The 25985-nt window shown below is 43.3% G+C and overlaps 1 protein-coding gene across 2 annotated transcripts in view; it reads left to right on the plus strand.

The window, feature by feature from the left end:
* Positions 1-25985, plus strand: part of COQ8A (coenzyme Q8A) — a 118079-nt gene that overhangs the window by 86842 nt on the left and 5252 nt on the right. For both annotated transcript variants that reach the window (XM_077485862.1, XM_077485863.1), the window contains exons 7-11: positions 15044-15129; positions 15326-15466; positions 16935-17016; positions 19728-19821; positions 22326-22467. In XM_077485862.1, the coding sequence (XP_077341988.1) occupies positions 15044-15129; positions 15326-15466; positions 16935-17016; positions 19728-19821; positions 22326-22467 (545 nt within the window). The remainder of the gene's footprint in view (positions 1-15043; positions 15130-15325; positions 15467-16934; positions 17017-19727; positions 19822-22325; positions 22468-25985) is intronic.

A 25985-nucleotide genomic window follows, 5' to 3' on the forward strand; every position in this document is an offset into this window, starting at 1 on the left:
TGTGTCTCAGAAAACGACAGAGCCATTCACAAAGTGCCGCAAGACATGCGCAGTAGGAAACGGGCAGTGAAGCCGCAAGGCTCCATTGCCTGTTTCCCTTAGTTAGGATGGCGGTGCTGGCATCCGATCTGATGGACGAATTGGCTTCGGGGAGCCGACATCGCGGCCTTGCTGGACAGGCAAGTGCCCTTATTTAAAAGTCAGCTGCTACAGTGCTTTTTTTTTTTTTTTTTTTTTTTTTTTTTTTTTTTTTTTTTTTTGCTTTGAATAGTAAAAATGAATTGTATAGTGTTTTCAGTTTGATGCTCAGATACAGTTTTTAGTTCCGCTTTAAAAGTAGGTTTCACATCTGCTGCCTGTCCTATCGGAGATGTATAGGCAGTTCTTACATTCGACTTGTCCATGATTTGTAACTGTACTTCCTAAGGAACATCCTTCTGTTTACCTGAGTTTACATCAGAAGTGATCACTTGGTCTAGCAGGCGATATCTGGAGGGCTGCCAACTAATAGGTGGAAAAATATCCATCAGCATAATTAATTTGAGAGTGGAGAATCTGTTCCAGGCATAGCAGTGTGGTTTATAGTCCAGGTGGAATGTTCTGTTGAGAGTACGTTGTACCCCGCTGTGTCCCCGCAGTCTGCAATGCTGCTTAGTTTAGTATAGGTCCCAGTGCAACAGGCGACACAAGACAGACTTTAAAACCCCCAGAGGAAATTGCTTTCAATTACTCAAAACGCCTTCCTGCTGTTTGGCTTTGATTCAAGAACCTGAATTCAGATTTAATATTTCCTTACAGCTCATTACAAAGCCATCTTTTTCTTTCTATCTTGTGTTTTTAGCAAATTCTGCTATTTTTCTATTTTAACAGGCTTATTTTAAAGCCAAACTCCATTCTACAAGGCCTCATTCACATGGGCACCGTCAGTTTAGCCACGTTAAAAACGTATCAGTTCTTATCCGTTGCTTCCTCCGTTTTTCCATTCCGTTAATCTCCTTTTTTCTTCTGTTCCATTAACATCTGTTTACCCGTTTACATCAGTTTTTGCATCTGTTTCGATCCGTTTACAGCAGTTTCTGTGGCTTTGATATTACCCAGAAAGCATTGCTCCTCCCATGCTGCATTGCAGTTTTCAGTGAGTGACTTGTCGTTGCTGTGTCCTTCCCTTTTGTCCTTGTGTGCGCCATCTGCTTTGTTTGATGGATTCCAACAATTTTTGGCACAGCATGACATTGTCATATTTCCCTATATGTGGAGAAAGGAGAGCAAGAAAAAGCAGATTGTGATTAGGCGCTGCTCCTGGGAGACATCTCTGGCCATATGGTTCTGCTTGGGGATGTACTTCCTATTATCCAACTACTGCCTGGGTCATAGGTTGAGTTCCCAGATTAAAAAAAAAAAAAAAGCGAAATTTCTTAAACGGATCTTAACTGATCTGACGTCGACAGACATTGTGTGTTAGGCTGGGTTCACACTGCTGCGGGGGGAGATCCGGATGTGATTCGCACAGCAAATCACATCCGATCTCCGTAGCAATGCGAGTACAGCCATACAGATAGTATGGCTGAATTCGCAGCGCTCCCGCAGCAAACTCGCACGGGACCCTTTTTTGGGTCCGCAACAGAATCAGATCGCATGGGGGTTCACACCATGCGATCCGATTCCTGTGCGAGTCGGCAGATCGCACTGCGATATGCGGACGGATCTGGGGGTGTCATTAACATAACATTGACACTCCCAGCCGTCCGCATAGGGCAGTGTGAACTGCCAGCGGGAGGTGTGCGATGCAGGAAAACGCCGCGGATTCGCGGCGTTCCCGCATCGCAGCGGTGTGAACCCGGCCTAAATATCGATTTTCACGGATCTCGAGGTAGGCTTAAAAAAGAAAACGGTAAGATCGGAAGTAGAGTTTAACGGATGCTCATCCGTTTGCCCATAGGAATGCATTGTCGTCCGTTGACGGATGGAAGAAAAATGGCTAGACGGTCTCTCCGTGTGAAAGGGGCCTCATTAAATGTGTCTAAGGCCGGGTTCACACCGCTGCGATGCGGGAACGCCGCGAATCCGCGGCGTTTTCCCGCATCGCATTACTCCTGCCGGCAGTTCACACTGCCCTATGCGGACGGCTGGGAGTGTCAATGATATGTTAATGACACCCCCAGATCCGTCCGCATATCGCAGTGCGATCTGCCGACTCACACAGGAATCGGATCGCATGGTGTGAACACCCATGCGATCCGATTCTGTTGCGGACCAAAAAAAGGGTCCTGTGCGAGTTTGCTGCGGGAGCGATGCGAATTCAGCCATACTATCTGTATGGCTGAACTCGCATCGCTACGGAGATCGGATGTGATTTGCGGTGCGAATCACATCCGGATCTCCCCCCGCAGCAGTGTGAACCCAGCCTAAAGGCAAGTAGTGTAATTTAGTTGAATGTGACTTGGTATCCACCTCCTAGCCATCCCTGGACAGCAGAGCTCAGCCTGGAAGAGGGAAGAGGGAGGAGCACCTACGGCCAATCAGTTGTGCTTTAGTGCTCGTGCTAACAGTAAACATGTTGGAGAGGAGAGCAGAAAAATGAGATCCTCAGTCTGATGCTCTCCCTTTACTGTCCAGTCACAGGCTGGTAGAGGGCCAAGACCTGTAAGTGTTGCCTAACTGCAGCTGAAGAAAATCGGGTCTCGTGTCTGGCCAAACAGTAGATCTGGGATAGAAGTGCCACACCTAAAGTTGTTACAATTTTATTCCAGTGTAAGGTCAGGTGAAAGCTCATGTAAGGAAGTCAAAGCATTTCAACAGCCCAAAATTGTCCCTTTCATCAGGACTTATGAGTAAGGTCATGTCTGTGGACTTAAAGCGGTAGTAAAGCCCACTTTGTGATTTATTTTTTTATTTTACTGCAGGTAAGCCTATAATAAGGCTAACCTGTAGGTAAAATGAATATCTCCTAAATGTGCACCATTTAGGAGAGATTCTCCCTAGATGTAGCCAGTGACGTCACCGGCACATGTGCTCTGAAGGTCCAGAATACCTTGACGAACCTTCAGAGCTTCATGCCGGATCCGAATGAGTGACGTCACAGCTATGGCCAGTCGTACAGCCGGAGCACACAAACCCGGAAGAATGACCAGGGTAAGATGTCAGACATCTCAGCAGTGATAGTGCGCTGCTGGAGAGCTTTGTTTTAAGGGAAGTCTTTTATAATGTGCTAGTATGCGATGCATACTAGCACATCTATGCAATTGCCTTACAGGCGTGGTGTGTGTGTTGGGGGGGGGGGGGGGTTTAATCCCTGCAGTTTACTACTTTAATTGAGGGTGAACTGTTACAATCAGCTGATTTGCTGATGAAATATGTGCCAGACATTCGCTTGATTAAAATAAACTGCACCTTCAGGTCCATATTGACTGTTATTCTCAAAGTGATTTTAAAGACAGATTTATTTTCCTTTTTTTTTTTTTTTTCATTTTAATAACAAACATGTTCTACTTGCCTGCTCTTTGTAGTGGTTTTGCACAGATCAGCCCCAATCCTCCTCTCCTCTGGTCCCCTGCTGGTGCTCCTGACCCCTCCCTCCTGTCGAGTGCCCCTATAGCAAGGCACTTGCTATGGGGTCACCCGAGCAGTCTGTTTTTAGGGTGGAGCATGTAACTTGTTTCCACTCATGCAGCCGCTGCCTGCTCCACTGTTTCTACTGACAGCAGGTGAAGGATCTTCTCCCCCTGCTCGCTGTCAGGGTTTTAAACAAAACTTCCGCCCGGCCACGTCATTTATTCAGAGTTCTGTCAATGGGAACCTACAAGTACCAGAAGCCTTTGTGGCTGTCGGCTTGTAGTTCTCGGTAAACTACCATGGTGCTGTTGAGTGCTCTGGTAGTTCATTATTTTTTCCTTTCAGCGTGTATCTGTCTGTCTGCACGAGGTACAGGCAGACACATACACTGACAAGTCTGCAGGAGTCCTGCATGGCACCAATGATCTGCCGATTGTGGGTGCAATGCTTTCCAGGCTGTAAAACTAATTATAAATGCCCAAAAAGATGTGTATGAGAATTTCATGTTCAGCGAGTTAATTATAAGAGGGTTTGAGTCCAGAGATGTACTGGTGATGCAGTAGTGTAATTACAACTGGAACCTCACGTTAAACATTCCCATTAAAAAAATTTAGCTGATCCATTCCAGTAACCTTAAAACAAAGTGTTTTTTTTTTTTTTTTTTTTTCTTTAGCAAAACTGTATTTTTCTAGACATTTTACCATAAATACTAGATATGAGGGCATTACAGGGAGGATCTTTTGAAAGGTTGAGACCTTTGCTTGTTCCCCTTGAAATATTTGTGCCGGACTTTTGTGTCTAAATTTATCAAAGGCTGTGAGCAGATCGGTAAAGGTCACCAGTGGAGTTTGGCAGAAGATAAGACTTTCATGTTAAATTTTTACAGCCATGGCTAATACATAGTCAGGATTGGAATTAGATGCAATATTTGACTAGGCAGTCATTTAAAGTGGATTTCCACCCAAAAATGGAACTTCAGCTTTAAAGGGAATGTGACACCTTTGGCATGTCATTTGTTTCAGGGGGTAGCAGAACCCCCACCCCCCCTTTTTTTTATTTTTTATTTTTTCTTCCTGTTTAAGAAGGTTCCAGCTCCCACTTCCTCCTGGTACACCCCGTGGTGCCGGAAGGTAGATAATCTCTCCCCCCCGCGGAAATCATCTGGGACACGTCACAGGTCCAAGATGATTGCCCGACCAGTTGCATTGTGGCTCGCACATGCACAGTGCGTGCCCGACTGTAAAGCCACAGCTGGGTGCCCACAGTGACAATACTGGCGCCACAGAGAGAAGGGGGAAGATGAGCGGGGCCTTGTTACCCCGCATCGCTGGACCCTGGGACAGGTGTCCCATTTATTAAGTCAGCAGCTGCAGTATTTATCAGATGTTTTCATTTACTGTATTTGCTGGCGTATAAGACTACCTTTTACACTTAAAAAAAATGCCCAAAAATCGGGGGTCGTCTTATACGCCGGGTATACAGGTATACAATGCTGCCCGATGGATGTCAGCCCCCAAATGTCTGCTAATACTGTATGTGGCTGCAGCAACAAACAGTATACGCCATTGAGCCAATCCCAGCGAGCGATGTATTCTATTGAGAGAGCGAGAGAGAGAGAGAGAGACAAGGGCTGATGATGCTACAGCCTCTGCCAATCCAAGCAGGAGTTGTATTTATTAAAATAATACACCGCTCACCATACTTCCCTGGGTAAATCCATTCACTGATCTCCTACTACTATACATCCTGCTGTTTGCCTTTGAGGTCCCAGGCACCCAAGAGGGACAGGTAAATCTGGGACATATGACAGGGGGGTTATTAAATGCATTTTGGTGGACAATTCCCATAGAATGTAACCCAAAAGTGGTATAGGTTTGGTTAGTGAAAAATTCTACTTTCCAGAGTTGTGGCATTCAATAGATCTGTTTGTGTTATTATTGTTTGATTTACTTTATGACATAACACAGCATGGCGGATGAGTAGTTGGCATTCTTGCTTTGTATTTTTTAATCATTCTAATGTTTTTTAAAAATGGTGTTGCCTCAGAAGGGGGGTAGTCTTATACCGCGAGTATTGCCCAAAACCTATGTTTTCACTTGAAAAATAGGGAGTCGTCTTATACGCCCAGTCGTCTTATACGCCGGCAAATACGGTAAATGCAAGTTAAGTATTGTCAGTGTAATGCTGGCTACAAATCTAGAGATAGAGAGAGCGAGAGAGAGAGATGATATTTTTTTTTTTTTTTTTTTCGTTCAGCCCAGATTGTTGTACTAACACAAGCAATATTGGTGTCGATTGTCCCCCCGCTGTGCTATTATATAGAGCATATAAGTCAGGGATTTCAACCGCGCTCACAATTAAAAAAAATTATATATCTAAAGCCTATAACAGATTAATGTGTATACACTATCTAGTCAAAAATTATAATATAAAAACGCAACTAAGGGAATAATAAAAATATACTCTATAACTCATACAATAATCAAGTGTACAACAAAAATTATATATATATATATATATATATATATATATATATATATATATATATATATATATATATATATATATATATATATATATATATATATATATATATATATATATATGCTCAAAAATTATATATAAGCAACAGTTCCTCATAAAGACATAGTGATGAACATAAGTGCTAAAGTGCACAGAATTTTTGTGAACAATCAGAAATATTATGAATAAAGTGCTCAAAAATTATATGTAAGAAAACAGTTTTTCATCAAGATGTAATCGTGGGCATAACAGTCCAATAATCATAAGTGTTTCTTCTCAAGAAATCCTATGCGGGTGCAAAAGAGAATTTATTTCACCAACACCGTGCTGATAAATGGTAAAAATGCACGCTTACCAAATCCCAGAATCAAAGGCATTTGATATCAGAAATCTTAGGGGTCATCACACAGGGACATCACCTAGTTTTCATGTGGTTGGACCATTCATAAAAGGCAAGCAAAGACTCCCATAGTGTAAAACCGTAAACCAAAATCTTTTATTCCATAATAAAAAACATACTCACAAACATAAAGGTCAAATCAGCGTTAAAGACGATGCCACATATGGCGAAACGTACGTAGGGTGGTCTTGATGTGCTTGACACAAATCACGTGACATTTGGGCGTTCGCTTTGCCGGCCGGCTTTTCTTAACTGATTTGACCTTTGTTTGTGAGTATGTTTTTTATTATGGAATAAAAGATTTTGGTTCACGGTTTTACGCTATGGGAGTCTTTGCTTGCCTTTTATGAATGGTCCAACCACATGAAAACGAGGTGATGTCCCTGTGTGATGACCCCTAAGATTTCTGATATCAAATGCCTTTGATTCTGGGATTTGGTAAGCGCGCATTTTTACCATTTATCAGCACGGTGTTGGTGAAGGAAATTCTCTTTTGCACCCGCATAGGATTTCTTGAGAAGAAACACTTATGATTATTGGACTGTTATGCCCATGATTACATCTTGATGAACGGTTTTCTTATAATTTTTGAGCACTTTATTCATAATATTTCTGATTGTTCACAGAAATTCTGTGCACTTTACCACTTATGCTCATTACTATGTCTTTATGAGGAACTGTTGCGTGTGTGTGTATGTGTATATGTGTGTGTGTGTATGTGTGTATGTGTATATATATATATATATATATATATATATATATATATATATATATATATATATATATATATATATATAAAAAAAAATTGTTGTACACTTGATTATTGTATGAGTTATAGAGTATATTTTTATATTATTTTTGACTAGTTATAGTGTATACATATTATTCTGTTATAGGTTTTAGATTTTTTAAGTGTGTATCACATTGTGTCAATCGCAGCCTTTAGATATTTAGACTGATTGTTGAGCGATTTCTTTAGCGCAGTATTTTTTCCCTAATTATTATATAGAGCACATTGATCCGTGCTCGCATCCATTGGCTGCCAGAGCTGATCAGGTGCTGGTTTTCCAGCATACACGGTTTACTGAAACCAGTTGTGAGACTGTTTTCTGTAAAAGACACACAGGCCAAAACTTGGCTGGTTTGGCAGAACAGGGTTTGGCCCGTATGTACAAGGTGCCACACTTTCAGGTATCCGTTCTTTCATAGAGGTCAGAATACTCTCCCCTGACAATGCTTTCCATCTGCTTTTCTATCCAGAAGTATCTGGAGCAGGGATATGCAATTAGCGGACCTCCAGCTTTTGCAGAACTACAAGTCCCATGAGGCATAGCAAGACTCTGACAGCCGCAAGCAAGACACGCAGAGGCATGATGGGACTTGTAGTTTTACATCAGCTGGAGGTCCAGAAGTGGGGACAGATACCTGTCAAAAATCAGGACGACGCAAACAAGCGGAGAAATGAAAGGAATGGTTTATGGAGACATGTAAAGTTACTGAAGGTGCACTATATAGCAGACAAGTCAGAAAAATACTGGCAAAACAATGCAATGTTTCAAATGAGAAAAAAAGTACGCTTCCCAGGTCTTATTGGTGAACCACCATGCCAGTTTGGCTATTTTTAATGTCGGATGGCTTCATCCCATCCAAAATCAGATACCATTCTGCACATTGTTTACTTAGGGTGATACATGTGCTTTTACCAGGCAATGCCAACAACTGCCCAGAATAGGAGACTTCAAGTAACCAGCAATAACTTGGTACCGTAATGGTCTGTATTGACAGAGGTCATGTGACCAGCTTATCTAAAGGCATGCAGTCAACATTTTCAAATCTGTCTGCAACTTAAAGGGAACATCTGCTGCTGCCTTAGATATAGATGGTTAATCCAGTCTGAAGTGGGGGTACAAGCTATAAAGAAAAAAAGCAAACAATTGTCCGACTTTTTATTATTTATTTTTTTGTCTGTTTCTGATCATGCGCAGTCTTTCGTATGTAACCAGTACACATTAAAGAAAAATTGTTCATTTTGTTCCTGTATGAGAAAATTTTGGAGTTCAGAAGGCCGGAATCTTACAATCATTCCTCGGATAAAAACGTTTGCCTGATTTTTCTTAGTGTGCACAAGCCTTAAATGGCAACACCCATCTAACGCATCTGCCCAGATTTGGGCCTGTTTAGTAACCACCTAATGGTGTGAATGTCGCTATAATGATGTTTTTCACTGCTTTATAAAGTAAATCTACTTTTCTTCCCGAGATCCTGGCGGGGGGTCAGCCATTGTGCTCTGCGGCGATTCAGCCTTTTTCTGGTCTACTCGGCTCACTGGCTGAATACTTATTAACAATCTCCTTTCTGTGGGACTCGCGGTGCTCTGGGGCGCTCAGTGTGTTCTGCCAGCTATGTGTTCTCTTGTATCTGTGCACCGGATTCCTGTGTGATGGAGCACAGTGACCTTACACGCACAAGGTTTTATCAAAGCAGTTTCTTCCTCCGGAAACTCTGTGCCAGTGTATTGAAAGATGTCCTTTTATTTATTTTTATATAGTTGCATTGGCTGAGCCAAAGGGCATTAAAGGTACACTTAAGTCAAGTAAAGAAATGGGGGGGGGGGGGAAAGGGAGCACCCACAGTGCCACATCCGTATATATCAAGGGAGGAAACCTAAGATACTGAATAGATATCAACAGGTCGGACTTTTAAGGCATGGAAGCAAATAAGAAAGTAGCAAAAATAGTTTATTAAAAAATATAAAATGTCATAAGTGTTCAAAACAATATAAAAATCATATAAAATTATACAATTTGTGCATTGATCCCTTGTGTCGAGCCTACACGTTTTGTTGTAAAGGCTTCCTCAGGACACGGAAAAAGGTTCAGACGTGTATATATATTTTGCTCTCTTGCTATATCTTTGAACCTTTTTCCGTGTCCTGAGGAAGCCTTTATGGCGAAACGTGTAGACGCGATGCACAAGGGCTGAATGTACAAATTGTATCATTTTTATATGATTTTTATATTGTTTTCAACACTGTTATGACGTTGTATTTTTTTCTAATAAACTATTTTTGCTCCCTTTCTTATTTGCTTCCATGCCTTAAAAGTCGACCTGTTGATGTCTATTCAGTATCTTGTTTTTCCTCAGTCAAGTAAATGTTTTAAGATGACTGAGAACAGGAGTGTTTTGTAATCTTTGGGACAGTAGTGACTGGCTCTGTGCCATTACACGGGGTGTTGCATACGCCACCATACCTGAAAGTGCTGTGTATCGTCCTCTTTGATTGCAGCTGTATGGAGCAGTAGGGATGTGATGAGCAGGTATGTACTGCTAGAAAGCAGGCTTAAAAGCAAACTCATTTCATTGCTCTGCATGGGAAAAGCATGTTTGCCTTCAGTTTTCAAGCTAACAAACCCATGTTTTGTTTTTTTTAGCAAATAAACTAGTATACACACGTTGTCACAGCCAATTGGTGACGCAGCAACAGTCAGTGCTGGGCTTTCTTACTGTTATCTGTCATAAGAAAGCCCAGCACTGACTACCTGCTTGTGGCAGTGTGTGTGTGTAATTGAATGACACAAACTGATTTGGCTAAAGGAGGGGGAGGGGGTGCTCTTGGTGGGTTTAGCAGCAGAACTTAATTTGATCTTTGCATTAATTCAGGTCTGTTTCATGACCACAGCTGTTTATGCTTTAGAGGTTGCCATATGCTGGCTGCAAGTGAATTTAATTCCTTGCTGCTGTGTACACACAAATATGTATCCTCTCTGTGGCCAGGCCTTGGCACCAAGTGGCTGCATATTTGTGTACAATAGCTCAGATTGAGTTGTGCCAAGAGCGGTCGCCCTGCACACTCCTGGCACAGTTACCGCCAGCTAACCGATCCTGTTCGCAGTTTGCTATCGGGAGCTTTCCGATCATGTGACCACCAATCACTGGTCACATGACCGTAAGCACTGCCCCGCCTCCTTGCATTCTAAACCTCTTTAAAGGGCTGGCAGTAGCGCTGGTCTAAGGCATTAAAACATTAACTTTTAAATGTCATGATCTGTGGTGGGTGTTTTTTGGCTGTGCATCAATGTTGTCATGTCTCTAGGAACACTGAGTACTTGGTGGTTTGGGTGAAGAATGTGCTATGGGAAGGTAAGCGGATTTTGGGCATGTTGTGGCCCCATTATAGAAGATCAATCATTATAATTTTTATTTTGCCCTTTATGGGACAAAGTACATGGAGTACTTTTGTCCCATGTTTCCAAGTGCTTTCCAGCGTATCCCTCTCCCCTCCTGCCACAAAGGAAACAGATCATTCATAGATGCAGCCTCTGTCTCCAAGACAAGTCATGGCAAGTGGACTGCAGAGTGAGGAACAGAAGCTATGGATTTTCTGGAGACTGATTTACTGCTGTGTTGTAAATGGCCCCAAAATTCTATAATTGTAAATCCCCTGCAAATTCAAGTACATTCACAACACACAGCTTAGTTATTCCGACAGCACACCACCTTCTATGGAGTGTATGGATTAGTCGGTTGTACACAGGCAACAAGCATGCAAGTAGTGATGGAATAGTTTAATGGAAATTCTGCCTGCTGTGCAAACAATAGCGACCAGTAATAAAATGATTGAAAAGGATTGGCAGGTTTATTAAAGGTGTAAGCTTAAAAGAAGAAAAATAAAGGATCTGTTGAAAGAACCATTCTATCTTTCTAGAATTGTTAGTGCCTCTAATGATATTGCTGGTAAGACTTCAAAGAATGTTGACACTGAATATTTATAATGGCTTTATGGGACATGGTGACCTCCAATGACCCCAGACAAGCACATGGTGAAGGCCATTGCTTCCTTTCCTATCAGAATGTCGAACGCTTGGGGTTTTTTTTTTTTTTGTTGTCTGCTGGAGTTGAACTTGCTGGGAGTCGATGTGTCTTGTTCTAAATGTGACAGTCTGGATTCTATTGTGGAATGATGGTGACCTCCAATGCTTCAGCTGTTCTGTCTAAATGTGGACATTGCTAAATATTACCCAGGGCATTTCCCAGCTGGTGAAAGATGGGAATTACCAACATTTGTTAGCTTTTTACAGAGGATGATATTTCCCTCCCGAGCATTTGTTACCTTTTTTACATATGATAGTTGCATCTAGAGGTCAGCGGTGTTATTCTCCAGCTCAGATAAAAGGGCAATTCCAGACAACAAATGAAACCAATGAGAGATCTACTATTGCTGTCCAGAAAACCCTGCAGCTGTTCTAAACTGAGATCATTCACTTAAGTGACCTTAGTTCTCACTAATACCCGCAGCCACAGGACATGGAGCACCTTGCTAGATCCCAGATGGTGTACTTCCTGAAGGCTGTGATTTTCTTATGTTTCCTGTGGGACTAGTCACAATCCAACGTCTACAGAAGGTTGAATCTGATTTGAGAAATGGTTGGGAGCCTGAATTTGGTTTGTTTGGTAATGTATGCCCTGATTCACAATTACTGTTTCCAAATTTAAGATGCTGAAAAGATGCTGCCCCAAATACCCGGGATCAGCTGGTGTCAGAGCTCAGAAAGCGATGTTGTCCCCGCCATTATGTGACCAAGCTCAGACATGGCAATGGCACTGAATCATGGGAGGAGTGGATCACCTGCTTCTCTATACATGGGGGGAAAAAAAAGTATTTTGCAGTAGCGGCCCCAGAAGGAGAAATGGCAGGGGATCTCTGGAGAGGTGCTTTCCCGTGTCTGTCTCCAGGTTTAATTTTTATTTTTTTATTTTTTTTTTTGGAGAGTGTCCTTTCCCAAAATGGATTTCTACAATCGTGGTGCTGCATATGGCAGTCCATAATTATGACCGTAAACAATGTATAATCAGCAGTCCCACATGGTTGTTACTTAAGGGAGAGTTAAGGAAACTCAAGGGGCCTGGATTTTGAATGGAAATGAAATATTGTAGGATATAACCAAAATACTCTGCGCTTCGTGACGAGACAATTTGGCCAGCTACACTTAATTGCCAGAATACATTACCAAATACAAACTGAATACAAAATGAGTTGCATTGGCCCTTTTTAAAATTATCTCAAGAGACAAATTCATGAAAAATCACACCAAATTTTCAAAGTGCAGCTGAAAAGAATTGTGCAAAACCATATAAAAACTTAATTATGTCAGATGCACAATCTCTTTACATGTATCAGAGGATTAATATATGCAGTAAGGGGGGAAAAAAAGTGTTTGATCCCCTGCTGATTTTGTAAATTTGCCCACTGACAAAGAAAGGATCTGTCTATAATTATATTGGTAGGTTTATTTTTACAGTGAGACAGAATAACAAAGATCCAGAAAAAAAATTATTAAATTGATAAAATTGATTTTGCATTTTAATGAGTGAAGTGAGCATTTGATCCCCCCTATCAAGATTTCTGGTTCCCAGGTATCTTCTATACAGGTAATGAGCTAAGATTAGGAGCACTCTCTCTTAAAGGGGGGATGCTCCTAATCTCAGCTTGTTACCTGTATAAAAGACACCTGTCCACAGAAGCAATCAATCGGATTCCAATCTCCAGCATTGCTAAGACCAAAGAGTTGTCAAATGTCGGGGACAAGTTTGTAGACCTACACAAGGCTGGAAAGGGCTACAAGACCATCGCCAAGCAGCTTGATGAGAGGGTGATAACAGTTCGTGCGATTATTGACAAATGGAAGAAACACACAATAACTGTCAATCTTCCTCGGTCTTGGGGCTCAATGCAAGATCTCACCTCGTGGAGTTTCAATGATCATGGGAACAGTGGGGAATCGCCCAGAACTACACAGGAAAATCTGGTTAATGATCTCAAGGGGAGCTGGGACCATAGTCGCCAAGAAAAGGAAGGACTGAAATCCTGCAGCGCTCGCAAAGTCCCCCTGATCAAGAAAGCACATGTACAGGCCTGTTTGAAGTTTTCTAATAACATCTGAATGATTCAGAGAAGAACTGGGTGAAAGTGTTGTCAGATGTTACCAAAATTTTGCTCTTTGGCATCAACTCAGTTCGCCATGTTTTGGATTAGGAGGAATGCTGCCTATGACCCTAAGAACATCACCCTCACCGTCAAACATGGAGGTAGAAACATTGTTTTGGGGGTGTTTTTCTGCTAAGGGGACAGGACCACTTCGCCACATCAAAGGGACGATGGACAGGAGCCATGTACTGTCAAATCTTGGGCGAGAACCTCCTGCCCTCAGCCAGGGCATTGAAAATGGGTCGTGGATGGGTATTCCAGCATGACAGTGACCCGGTCAAGGCAACAAAGGAGTGACTCAAGAAGCACATTAAGGTCCTGGCATAGCCTAGCCAGTCTCCAGACCTTAATCCCATAGAAAATATGTGGAGGGAGCTGAAGGTTCGAGACCAAGTGTCGCCCTCAAAACCTTAATGACTCGGAGAGGATCTGCAAAGAGAAATGGGACAAAATCCCCCCCCCGAGATGATGTGTGCAAACCTGGTGGCCAACTACAAGAAACGTCTGACCTCTGTGATGGCCAACAAGGGTTTTGCCACCAAGTACTAAGTCATGTTTTAAATGGTGCAATTAAAGTCTACAGATCATCTGAATAAACTGTGATAGCACTCCACATAATGTGTCCAAGCCATGTTCCACCAGCTGATTGAATACCAGCTCCTTACTAGGTAAGTTCAAATGACTTCCCAAACACTAGATCCTGAGCGCCTGATAAAGTTATACCTCTAAAGATATTCCCTGGCCCTTTATAGCTCCTTCACTAAGATCCCGCCCAAACTCTAATATTGCATGGACAATCCAAAGCATGTAGGAGGAAATAAACTGGATAGTGTGATACCATTAAAATCACCAGTTTAAAGTGGGAGTAAACTCCCATCTGACTTTAACCTATAGTTAAGCCTATAATAAGGCTTTCCTATAGATACTGTAAATATCTCAAATGTGCGCAGGTTAGGGGATATTTACTGTACATGCAGCCGGTGACATCACCGGCGCATGTGGTCTGAAGGAACGGCCACCAATGCCATTCCTTCTGAGTCCTGTGCCGTAAACGACAGCTCTGGCGCACATGTGAGTGAGGGACTTCATCGCAGATCCAGCCAGTCACACAGCTGGAGTCCACAAACCCCGAAAAGACTGGGGGAAGATGGAATCGTCTGCAGTGTTGACTGCGCGGCACTGGAAGGCTTCATTTTCAGGTATGTTTAAAATGTACTAGTATGCAATGCATACTAGCACATCATGACATCGCTTTTTTTCCCCCCCTAAATTGAAAAGGTAGTTTACTACTGCTTTAATAAAGGCCAAAAAAGGGTCTTTACATGAAGGCAAACCGAATAGCAGCACACCGCTCAAGCCGGTGTGCGAATTGACGTCATAACCTAGAGCCACTTTGATGCACTCTGTCTCGCAGGATGTCTTCAGGGGACTCTGCAGCTGCTGAATTCTGTTCATGATCTGTGACAACCATCCATAACTAGCACCCTTTAAAACTGGGACAAATAGTTTTATCTTTGCCGTAACGTGGCAGTGACTTTGAATGGCGTCTCCTGAAGCTAAGTACGTTCTCATTCTTTCTACAGATGATGCCTTTATCAACCCGCAGCTGCAGAAAGTATTTGAGAGGGTTCGTCAAAGCGCAGATTTTATGCCCAGCAAACAAGTTCTGGTGAGTGCCTCCTGGCTTTGTTCGTTGATTATTATCCATTATCTGGTTGCCAGAGCTCACACAGTCCCAGGTATCAGGTAGCCTGTTTGCCTAAAAGATCATTTACTTTAAATTATAATTTTAATTGATGAGGTATTACTGGATGAAAAGGTAAAATCCTTAATATTAACTCTGTAAAATGTTTAATCTTCAACAGAAAACCCTAAATGCTGATCTAGGACCCAACTGGAGAGACAAGCTTGAGTTTTTTGAAGAGCGGCCATTTGCTGCAGCTTCCATCGGACAGGTTCACCTAGCTCGTCTGAAGGATGGCAGAGAGGTTGCCATGAAAATCCAGGTTGGTTGCCAAAAAAGCGAGTCTAGCTCATTAAAGGGTCACTAAAGGATTTTATTTTTATTTTTTTAAATAACAAACATGCTATACTTGCCTCCACTGTGCAGCTTGTTTTGCACAAAGTGGCCCCGAACCCGGTCTTCTGGGGTCCCTCGGCAGCTGTCTCGGCTCCCTCCCGCAGGGACTCCACAACTTCATGCGAGCTCCCTCGCATGATGTGGAGTGCTTGCAGGTGCGCTCCCGTGATACAGCCGGCGGCCATAGCTGCCCGCTGTATCGCTCGGCCCCGTGTCATTGGATGTGATTGACAGCAGCGCGAGCCAATGGCTGCGCTGCTTTCAATCCATCCACTCTAGCCAATCAACGGCCAGGGTGAGCGGCAAAGAGGACATCGGGGGCGAGCGCGGGACTTTCGAGGGGTCAGGTAAGTAAAACGAGGGGGATGGGGGGGCGTGGCGGCACTGTTGGATGTTTTGTCACCTTAATGCATGCTAAAATTTGCCTTTTAAAGTATATATGGAAAAGGGAAGGGTTAAAACCCCTGCTTTTTTTTCTCTCTCTCTCTCTCTCTCTCTCTCTCTCTCTCTCTCTCTCCCCCCTCTCCCTCTCCCTCTCCCTCTCCCTCTCCCTCTCCCTCTCCCTCTCCCTCTCCCTCTCCCTCTCCCTCTCCCTCTCCCTCTCCCTCTCCCTCTCCCTCTCCCTCTCCCTCTCTCTCTCTCTCTCTCTCTCTCTCTCTCTCTCTCTCTCTCTCTCTCTCTCTCTCTCTCTCTCTCTCTCTCTCTCTCCCCTCTCTCTCTCCCCCTCTCTCTCTCCCTCTCTCTCTCTCCCCCTCTCTCTCTCCCCCTCTCTCTCTCCCCCTCTCTCTCTCCCTCTCTCTCTCCCTCTCTCTCTCCCTCTCTCTCTCCCTCTCTCTCTCCCTCTCTCTCTCCCTCTCTCTCTCCCTCTCTCTCTCCCTCTCTCTCTCCCTCTCTCTCTCCCTCTCTCTCTCCCTCTCTCTCTCCCTCTCTCTCCCTCTCTCTCTCCCTGTCCCTGTCTTCCACTGGTGAAATTTAAACTTCCTAAAGATGAAACCGGAAATAGGAGGACACTTCTCAAAAGTGATCTGTTTCTTTGTGTAGTCTGTGCTTATATATGCACAGGAGCTCAGCCATATTTATTTCTCGCATATATAGGCATTCATTGTCCCCATCAAGGGGGATTTGTCCTCACTTCCTGCTTTGCTGACCAAATGGGAAATCAGATTAATGTCCTTAAAGGGGGGTCACAGCTATAAAAAATATGAAAGGGGTTCTAACCCTTCTCTGCTCTATACAAAACAAATAGATTTTATTTAGGCCACCAAGGTGAAAACAGGTTACTGTGGGCTTTTCACTGTCGGTTTTTTCTGTCTGTCCTAATGTGTAAATGTTGTTTTATATCTGTCAACCTCTGGAGTTTGTCTGTAATGAACTTTTTCTTGAATCCTGTTCAGTATCCTGGAGTGGCTCAGAGCATCCACAGTGACGTGAACAACCTAATGACGGTCCTCCACATGAGCAACGCACTTCCTGAAGGTAAAGGGTCTGTATTAGTCTATCATGTGCCATGTCAGAGCTTTGATACTGGACTCTGTCCCAGTGTCACCCCATTCCCCTGAGTTTTCTATCTGGATCAGTGACACATCTAGTCCCACTGCTCATGCCATGGTGCTTGGTGTCTGACCTGTCCTTTCTACCAATCCACTGATCAAATATTGCCCCTTTTTTATCTGCATAACATTTTCAAAATGACACCACCAAAAGACAAATTCACTCCCTCCAATATCGCTCACCTATTATAGCACGCTTCTCATGGCCTTTCCTTTACACAGTCTCTAATGAATACTGCTGCCAAACTCCTCCACCTTACCAATTGCTCAATGTCTGCCACCCCCCTGCCAATCTCTCCACCGGCTCCCACTCACCCAAGGAATACATATAAGAATAACATTCAAAGCAATCTACAATTCTGCCCCTGGCTACATCATCAACCCCATCTTAAAGTGGCCTTTTATCTTAATGCTTTCTATGCATTAAAGTGGATGTAAACCCACTCTCAACCAATAAGGATTTACTTGCCTCCTGCATGTATACTTATCTGTCAAATGTCTCCCCTCTGTCTGATATGAGACCCGAAAAACTGCAGATTTTGTGGGTGGGTCTGTTTTCCAGGGCTCAGTGGGTGGAGTTGTGCTGTCAGTCCTCTTATCAACATGCATTTTCTCCTGTGTATTTCTTACACTGAACTTCTGCTATGATCACTAACATCCAGTCAAAACCCAGAAAATTCCCCACATGACTTCAGCATGCCAAATCATGCTGAGGTGTGGAACAGCCAATCCTTGCAGAGCAGCAGAAGAAAGGAGTGGGAGAGAATTAAAAAATAATGCATGTCTCTTAGGCTAGTGCACGAGATATGTAAATCACCTGTCACTCACAGCAAGGGGGAGGATTTTACAAAGTCTTTCTGTTTGTCAAGATTTAACTCGCTGAACAATAAGAGGATTGCTCAGAGCTGGATTAACTCTTTGTGGCAAGACTAGGCTCAAATGATATGAAATCTTATACTCTATGACCTCAAAGAAAAAATAATGCCGGGTTTACATCCACTTTAAGATAAAAAAAGCCTATGTGCAGCAGCCCCCTAAATACTGAGGTCCATCTAGATCTAACGATGTTGCAGGAGTGTCTCGGCTGCCTGGGACTCCCCTACTCATTGGCTGAGACAGCAGCACGGCATTATTGGCTCTCACTGCAGTCAATCAGTCAACCAGCCAATAAGGAGAAAGGGGGCAAGGCCATGCTGCGGCTCCATGTCTGAATGGACACAGTGAGCTGTGGCTCTGCTTGGGTGCCCCCATAGCAAGCTGCTTGCTGTGGGGGCACTTGACAAGAAAAACTTAGTGGGAGTTTTCAGCTGTTTTAAAATGCTCCAACTCTGATAAAAGCTTAAAAACACTGAAAAACATGGCTATTCTGCGTTTTTAAGCCATAAGCTTTTGTGAGGGTATAGTTTTGCTAAAAAAAAAAAAGCAAAAGGGCTGCAAAACTCGTCCTACAGCTAATACTACTGCTGTTTTTTATAATGTGCGTGTGCATGAGGCCTTACTGTTTTGGGGCCAACCCAAAATTTTAGTTATTTGGGGTTTATTTTTTTTCTTCCTTTTCTGGTGATTACAACAGGACAAATGGGGCGAATCTCCCTAATGGGGGCACAGACAGCAATAAAAACCTGACAAGTGTTATGATTGTTGTTTTGTAACTGTACTGCCTGTAAAATAGAATGGTTGTCCATTCTGTGCTGTTGTGCTTCCATATTGTTCAGTGATGCCATCCGTCATTACCACAGCAGGGAGACTTGAAGGGCAGGTAGGGGGTAGGGCAGAGGTTGACTTGTACAGGAGAGATTAGCATCTCCACCACCTCTGGATCTTCTAATTATTTTGATAACATATTGATTACTGGTTAATGCATATTGTAGAAGCCTCCCCAACCTTTGTCATGGCTAGAGTCCGAGTTGCTGGTTCTGTGCCTCTATTGGTACCAAAGCTGTTTTTGGCCCTTTCTTTCCTCAGCACCATCCTATTGACCAATGAGACTATCTATGATAGTGATAGACCCGTAAGAATGTGTGGGAATGTTATCCTCTAGCTCTGACAGTACCCGGCAGCGTCAATGTATTGTTTCTAAGTATGTCCCAAGATTTGGCCATAGCAAGAGACTTTCAGGTATGCAGTTGTGTGCCTTTCTAGGGGTCTGTTAGATATGAAACCGCTTTATGTTTTTTTTTTTCTCTTAAGACAGTCTCTTTAAAGCCTCGTCTACATGGGCATACTACAGTGTATGCCTGTGTGAGGACTGTGATTGCCCACATGAGGATGCAAAGGTGTTCTGTGCAGGCAGGTCCCATTCATGTGCGCTGGAGTGCAGTGGCTGCACGGACACAGCTACTGCTCCCAATTTGACAGCCATATGGGTGCGGGTGCATGGCCTCGAACACAGACATTGTGCATTCAGGGTTGTGCATCCCAATTGACATAGACCTGCCTGCACTGGGATGCACAGCTGCGTGTGGGTAAACAAAGTTCTCACACGTGTGAATTAGGCCTAATACATACAACAGTGTTCACCATCGTTTATACATGTATAATACAGTAGGTTACCATGGACTACCATAGAGCATCTGTATAATATAGTAGATATCTGCAACTGCATTTGTAGCAAAGTGACTATCTTGTTTTTCATAGGCCTGTTTCCTGATCATCTGATTGAAGTCCTGAGCAGAGAGTTGGCCCTGGAGTGTGATTACAAGAGGGAGGCAGCCTGTGCCAAAAAGTTCAAGTAGGTCCTTACGCCGTGTCTTTCACGGACATGATATGAGTGCTGTCCTATATGCCAAAGTGCAGTTTATCACTGTCTGGTTAAGGGTCAGGTCATCCTAAAAGTAATCAATTGTGCAAGAAAGGAAAAGGAAGGCATGTGGCTTGATGCATGAATCGTTTAAAAAGGAGTCTATTGCAAAGAAATGTTATGTATTCATAAATATGGATAAATAACAATGTTATCACTTGGTAGATTGATATAAGGTGATACCTATACAAGGGATAGTCGAATGATTGGCTACCACGTTTCAAGGATTTTCCTCTTTATCAGAGCCTTAAAGAGACAGATTTTGGCCTGTGTTAAATATGTATAAATAGAGAAGGCTTGATGGGTAGTGTAGCGCTAGATAAGTGGTATAGCTTTGCGGGCGGATTCTCCTTCTCTGTAGGAATTTTCCTTCTGCATTACAGCGACCTCAGCACTGTGGGCGGTGTATACAGATGAGATCGTCTGCTGTTGGTCTTGGAGACCCAATGGTTGATTCTGGTATTGCAGCCTGCGATCAGTGACTAGATGTCCATGTCATTACTGGGCTATTCCGGGCGATCCACCTATGTTGTGGCTGTGCAGTGTCCGCTGCCAAACTGGAGCCGTGTGGTACTCAACGGCATTAACGCCCATAATATGGGTGCCTCGGTGGGGCAGAGGTGAGCGGGAGGGAGCACTTTCTGATCTGGGTCTGGGCCCAGCCGCTCACCTCTGCCCCACACTGAGCGTTAACACCACTGATTGCAATACGGCTGCAGTTTAGCAGTGGACACTGCACAGCCACAACATGGGTGGATCGCCAGAATAGCCCAGTAACGACATGGACGTCCAGTCACAGATCATAGGCTGCAATACCAGAATTAACCATTGGGTCTCCAAGACCACTAACAGACAATCTCATCTGTATACATCCCTCCCCCCCGCCCACGGTGCTGAGCGCTGTGATGCGTAAGAAAAATTCCTACAGCAAAGGAGAATCCACCCGCAAAGCTATATCACTTATCTAGTGCTACACTACCCACCCATCCTTCTCTGTCTAGTTATCCATATTTTAACACAGGCTAGATTTGGCTCTTTTAAGGCTCTGATAAAGAGGAAAATCCTCAAAACGCGGTAGCAAATCATTCGACTATCCCCTGTATAAGTATCGCCTTATATCAATCTACCAAGTAATAACATTGTTTAGGAATACATAGCATTTCTTTGTAATAAACTTTTTTTTTTTTTTTGTAACGATTCATGCATCAGGCCACGCACCTTCCTTTTCCTTCCTTACACCACATTTCGGACTGCCCCTAGTTGGCCTAGGCAGCGGGGCATGCTTGATCACTTTACAAATACACCATCAAGAAATGCTACCACTCTTACCAAGGCCCTCCACACTAGCGCAGGAGAGCATTTTTTCTGTTCATACAATAATTCAGTTCTACATAGTCTGAGAGCCTTTGTGGTGGAAGGGGAAAGGAGGATCTGTCAAATCCTCCTGTCATGGCCTCTGCCCTGTTTTATATAGAGCATAAATAGAGCAGTGCTTGAATACAAATTTTATAAACCTATGCAAATAAACCTCATCCAAACAATCTAAATTGTATTATACAGGAGTCGTCCTACTGCCAGAATACTAAGGCACAGCAGGGAGGACTCTTCCATCCACTTTGATTGTGTGGATGAAAATAAGTTTTTTTTATTAGCCCACTGGATGATCAAAAAAAGAGGCATCAGTAGCCGCCTTAGTCTACAAAAATGCTGCATGTTGTCAGCCCACAAAAGAAAATTGTGAGCGAAGTGCATTTCTGAGAAATCATTGGGTATTTATTTATTTTTTTCTCTGTACTAGCATTTTAAAGAGATACACTGAGCTTGTATTGCATATATGTACCAAGTGTGTGTGTGGTGATGGCATTTGAGATCAAGCATGTTTCAGCCTATGTTAAAGTTGATGTATTTCATTGGATATGTGATCAAAACTGAATCTTAAGCGACCACTCGTGTGTGTGTGTGTGTGTGTGTGTGTGTGTGTGTGTGTGTGTGTGTGTGTGTGGTATTACATTTGCCACCGCTCAAATTTAGAGGTGAAAGCATATCCCTGAGACCCAGAGCCATGGGGTGCAAGTTTGCCCTGATGCCAATCCAGAGAGCTACTAAAGAGGAGCAGATCCCCTGCTACTCCTGACCAGCCCAAGTGAATAAATAAGGTGCAGCCTCAGCCATTATGTTCACTTGGGCTCTTTGGGAGTAGCGGCAATCCGCTCTTCTTTAAGCTCTTATATGTTGACAGTCATGTTTTTAAAAATTTAAATCCATGGTCTCTCCTGTGATCTATTGTTTCAGCAGTGTATAGGAAAACATTTCATATATAGCCTTCCAAGAAGGAAGTGAGCTGTGTAAATTATAATTTCCCCTGGTCTGGCATGAGGCGTGTATATCTGATCTGATGTGTTTTTTTTTTTTTTTGTTTTTTTTTTCTGGCACAGGGAGCTGCTGAAGGACCATCCATTCTTTTATGTGCCTGGTGTTGTAGATGAGCTGTGCAGCCAGCATGTCCTCACCACTGAACTGGTGTCCGGTTTCCCTCTCGACCAGGCCGAGGGCCTCAGCCAGGAAACTCGTAATGAGGTAATGTGCTTTTTATGCACCATCTGAGGACGCTCCAAGAAAAGGTTTCCAGGATATATCAAGTGTGCATTGTTTTTACTGATAAAAAAATTGACTGACTGGTTTTAAATTGGTTTATATCAAAGGTAGGGAGTGGGTTGTTGTGGACCAGTGAGCTGGCACCTTGGAAGCTGCAGGTGAAGGAGACTCAAGTGTGTTGAACGATATAAAGCTGAACTCCAGGCAGATGTAAAAGGCACACACTTTAGTAAAATTATGGCCTCCATAATACAAAAAAAGTGTGTTACCGCACTTAATTATAAGTGCTTCGGCACTGGGTTTCTTGAATCCCCTCACAAAGTCCCACAAATAGCTGTTGATCCTGCCAGGGAAGTCCTGATGCAGCTTCCTGTGATGGTATGGCAATGATGCAGCACTGCTTCTGAATTTGGAGCAGAGTTGTCATTCTTATTGCACTAGAATGGAATGAGAGGTTTTGCAGGGGTCGTGGCTATCAACATTGTCAATGCGGAGTTAGGACAAGCCTAGTTTTTCAATCAGCACCTGGCCGCACCTAGTCCTGCCCACTGATTTCTGGATTGGCACTACTGCCACTTTTTTTTTTTTTTTTTTTTAAACCCTCCCACTATGAGCTGCAAGGGTGAGCATGTGAGAATGATTTGGCTCAACGGGGGGAAGGACATTTTCTTTGTCAAGCTTGTGCACCACGTTAACTGGGTTTGTCGTACAGAAGCCTTTAGTTGTACTTTAACCACTTCAATACCGGGCACTTCCTGCCCAAGACAATTTTCAGCTTTCAGCGCTGTCACTTTTTAAATGACAATTGCACGGTCATCCAACACGGTACCCAAGCTCATTTTTTTTATCTTTTTTGTTCCCACAAATAGAGCTCTTTTTTTTTGGTGGTATTTGATCACCTCTGGGGTTTTTATTGTTTGTTAAATAAAATAAAAAAATGTCTTCATTTTTGTTATAAAATTTTGTAAAGTAAATTTTCTCCTTCACTGATGGGCCCTGATGAGGCTGCACTGATGGGCATCAATGAGGTGGCACTGATGGGCATCACTATAAAGGAGGCACTGGCAGGCATTACGGATGAGCACAGATTGGCAACCCCTTTATTTGGCATAGATTGGCCTCATTTTTGAGAACAGATTGGCATACCTGGTGGTAATCAGTGATGGGACTCCCTGGTGGTCCTGATGACCTCCCTAGAGCAGCCAATCGGTTCGGCTCTACTCGTGTTTGTCAGGCGTGAGTGAGGAAAAGCCAATAAATGGCTCTTCCTGTTTACACCGTGATTGGACACAGCTAATCATGTGGTAAAGAGGCTCCATCAGACTCTTTAGCGAGATCAGTCTTGCGGTGTGTCAGAGTGACACGCAGTGCCCCCTACGGGCATGAGCGCTGGCTGTTCTCCTGAAAGATGTCATGTGACATCCAGTCGGGATAATGGAACCACTGCCCAGCTGTCATGTTTCTATAGACCGGGCAGGAAGTGGTTAAAGTGTAAGTTCACCTTTACAGAAAAAGCTGTAAGGTGAACTTGCACAGGACCCCCTCCCGCTGACCTTCAACACAGCAATCTCCCATTCTGAGCCCTGTTATCGCCACCTCTGCAGTCTGGGGCTTAGAAATTCCCTCACCATTCTCTCTACTTCCTCCCCACTGACAGGATGGGCTACGTGGGATCTCATGGGGGGGGGGGGGGGGTTCTTGTGTAAGTTCAGTAAGGTGAACTTACCCTTTAATGAAGCTCTGTTATCATTAATACACGATTTTATGTATTTAATGTCTATTTAAATATGTAATATTTTATATACTCTTCATTGTGCTGCTTCTTCACTGCCCAGTCACAAACTGTGTGCAGATCCATGGCAGTCTGGGCTCTAAGCGAATTGAATGATGCTGGCCATCTGGAGATTACAGTCAGTTTTGCTGACACACATCATGCACACACTGTTGTCCCTATCAGGAATGCGGCCCAGAGCAATGATATGTTGCCAATGCTAAAATGAGTGCATGTGGACAGAAAGTAACTGAAAGAGGCCCAGAGGAGATTAACAGCACTAAGATGCAAAAAATGATATACAGTGGCAAAAACTGTATTTTATGGCCAAAAAAGGGCAGTTTAAAACACGGGGTAGATTTACTAAAACTGGTGCACACAGAATCTGGTGCAGTTGTGCACCGTAACTAGTCGGGGTCAAGGCTTAATTGAACAAGCTGAAAGTAGAAGCCGATTGGTTACCTTACACAGCTTCACCAGTTTTGGTAAATCTCCCCCCGCAGTGCCTTAGCAATTTTAATGTCATCCAGTTGAACTTTAGATCTGCTTTTGAATTCTGCTCTGTAGACTTAAAAAGAAGTAAACTAAAATTAATGTATAGCTTTTTATTTTTAAGGTTTTGAAAGAGTAGGGCAGGGTAAAACTCCTGTCCCCTTCTTATATTTGATTTTCTTTTACTGTTTTCCTTCAATTTCTTGTACCTGGGATGCAACAGGAAGTTAGAGAGGATCTCCCAGAGTGATGGAGATTCCTCTTAGAAGTCCCCCCATTGGTGGAAATTTCCTGTTCCAGCGTTGCCCTACATTTCCAGATATCAGTGGTCTCCAGGATAGTTGGACAGTTAATCTCCACAATAAAGACATAGACGATAAGCTGACGGGCTCTGACCCCTCATCACTATCCAAAACTAAAATAAAGGGCTACCCAGAGGAGGTCAGATTACATCAAAAGGCCAGACCACAGTGACAAGAATTCTGCTTTTTAAAAGTGCTGCACAGCGATTGTGATGTACCCTTTTTTTTTTTTTGTCTGTATAGTCAGTACGGTAATGCTACCCTTTTAATATGTGTATAACCAATAGTTCTATAGAATAAACCAGATCATGTGCATACTGGTTTCAGTATTTGCGTTTCCCAGTCCTCCTGTGAACATTACTTTTTGCAGACATGTTGTTGCCAGCAGTGCAGAGTTTGTAATTGTGGTACAGGAACAAATATCCTGTTAATAGTTGTCTGGTGGTTTTTTTTTCTTTTTTTCCCTCCTCCCAATGACCAAATGGCCGCCAAGGTGCAAACAAGTTCTCGGTGTCTAAAAAGTTCTCGTCTTCACTGTTTGTTGACAACACACAGCTGTCCCCTTCAATGACCTTGGCGAGCTTGTTCTGCCTGTGTGCAGGGAACGTGTGCGGTGTGTGATAGAGCCTCTCTACAGCTGGTGCTCTGGAAGGCGGCCATGTCCTGCCTATTGGTGGCATAACCTCTCCAAAATAACTCTGCCTGAGTCCTGCTATGTGGTGCAGGGGTCCTGGAAAGTTACAGCCAGTAAACAAGATGACGATTAGCAAGAGGCCTAAGCAAGCCAGAGAATTGTTAGGTGTAGCTACACGCCTAGGGTCATGCTGCCAGGGCTTAAAAAACAAAAGCACCTTTGTGTTAAAAGAAGAAAAATTATATATATATAAATTATTTACAGTAGGCCAAAGTTTCTGTGTCATAGCAGAGAACTGTTT

Source organism: Lithobates pipiens, unplaced genomic scaffold (genome assembly GCF_037356315.1).
Source record: "Lithobates pipiens isolate NorthernLeopardFrog02 unplaced genomic scaffold, aLitPip1_a1.2 Scaffold_18, whole genome shotgun sequence".
Lineage (NCBI taxonomy): Eukaryota > Metazoa > Chordata > Amphibia > Anura > Ranidae > Lithobates > Lithobates pipiens.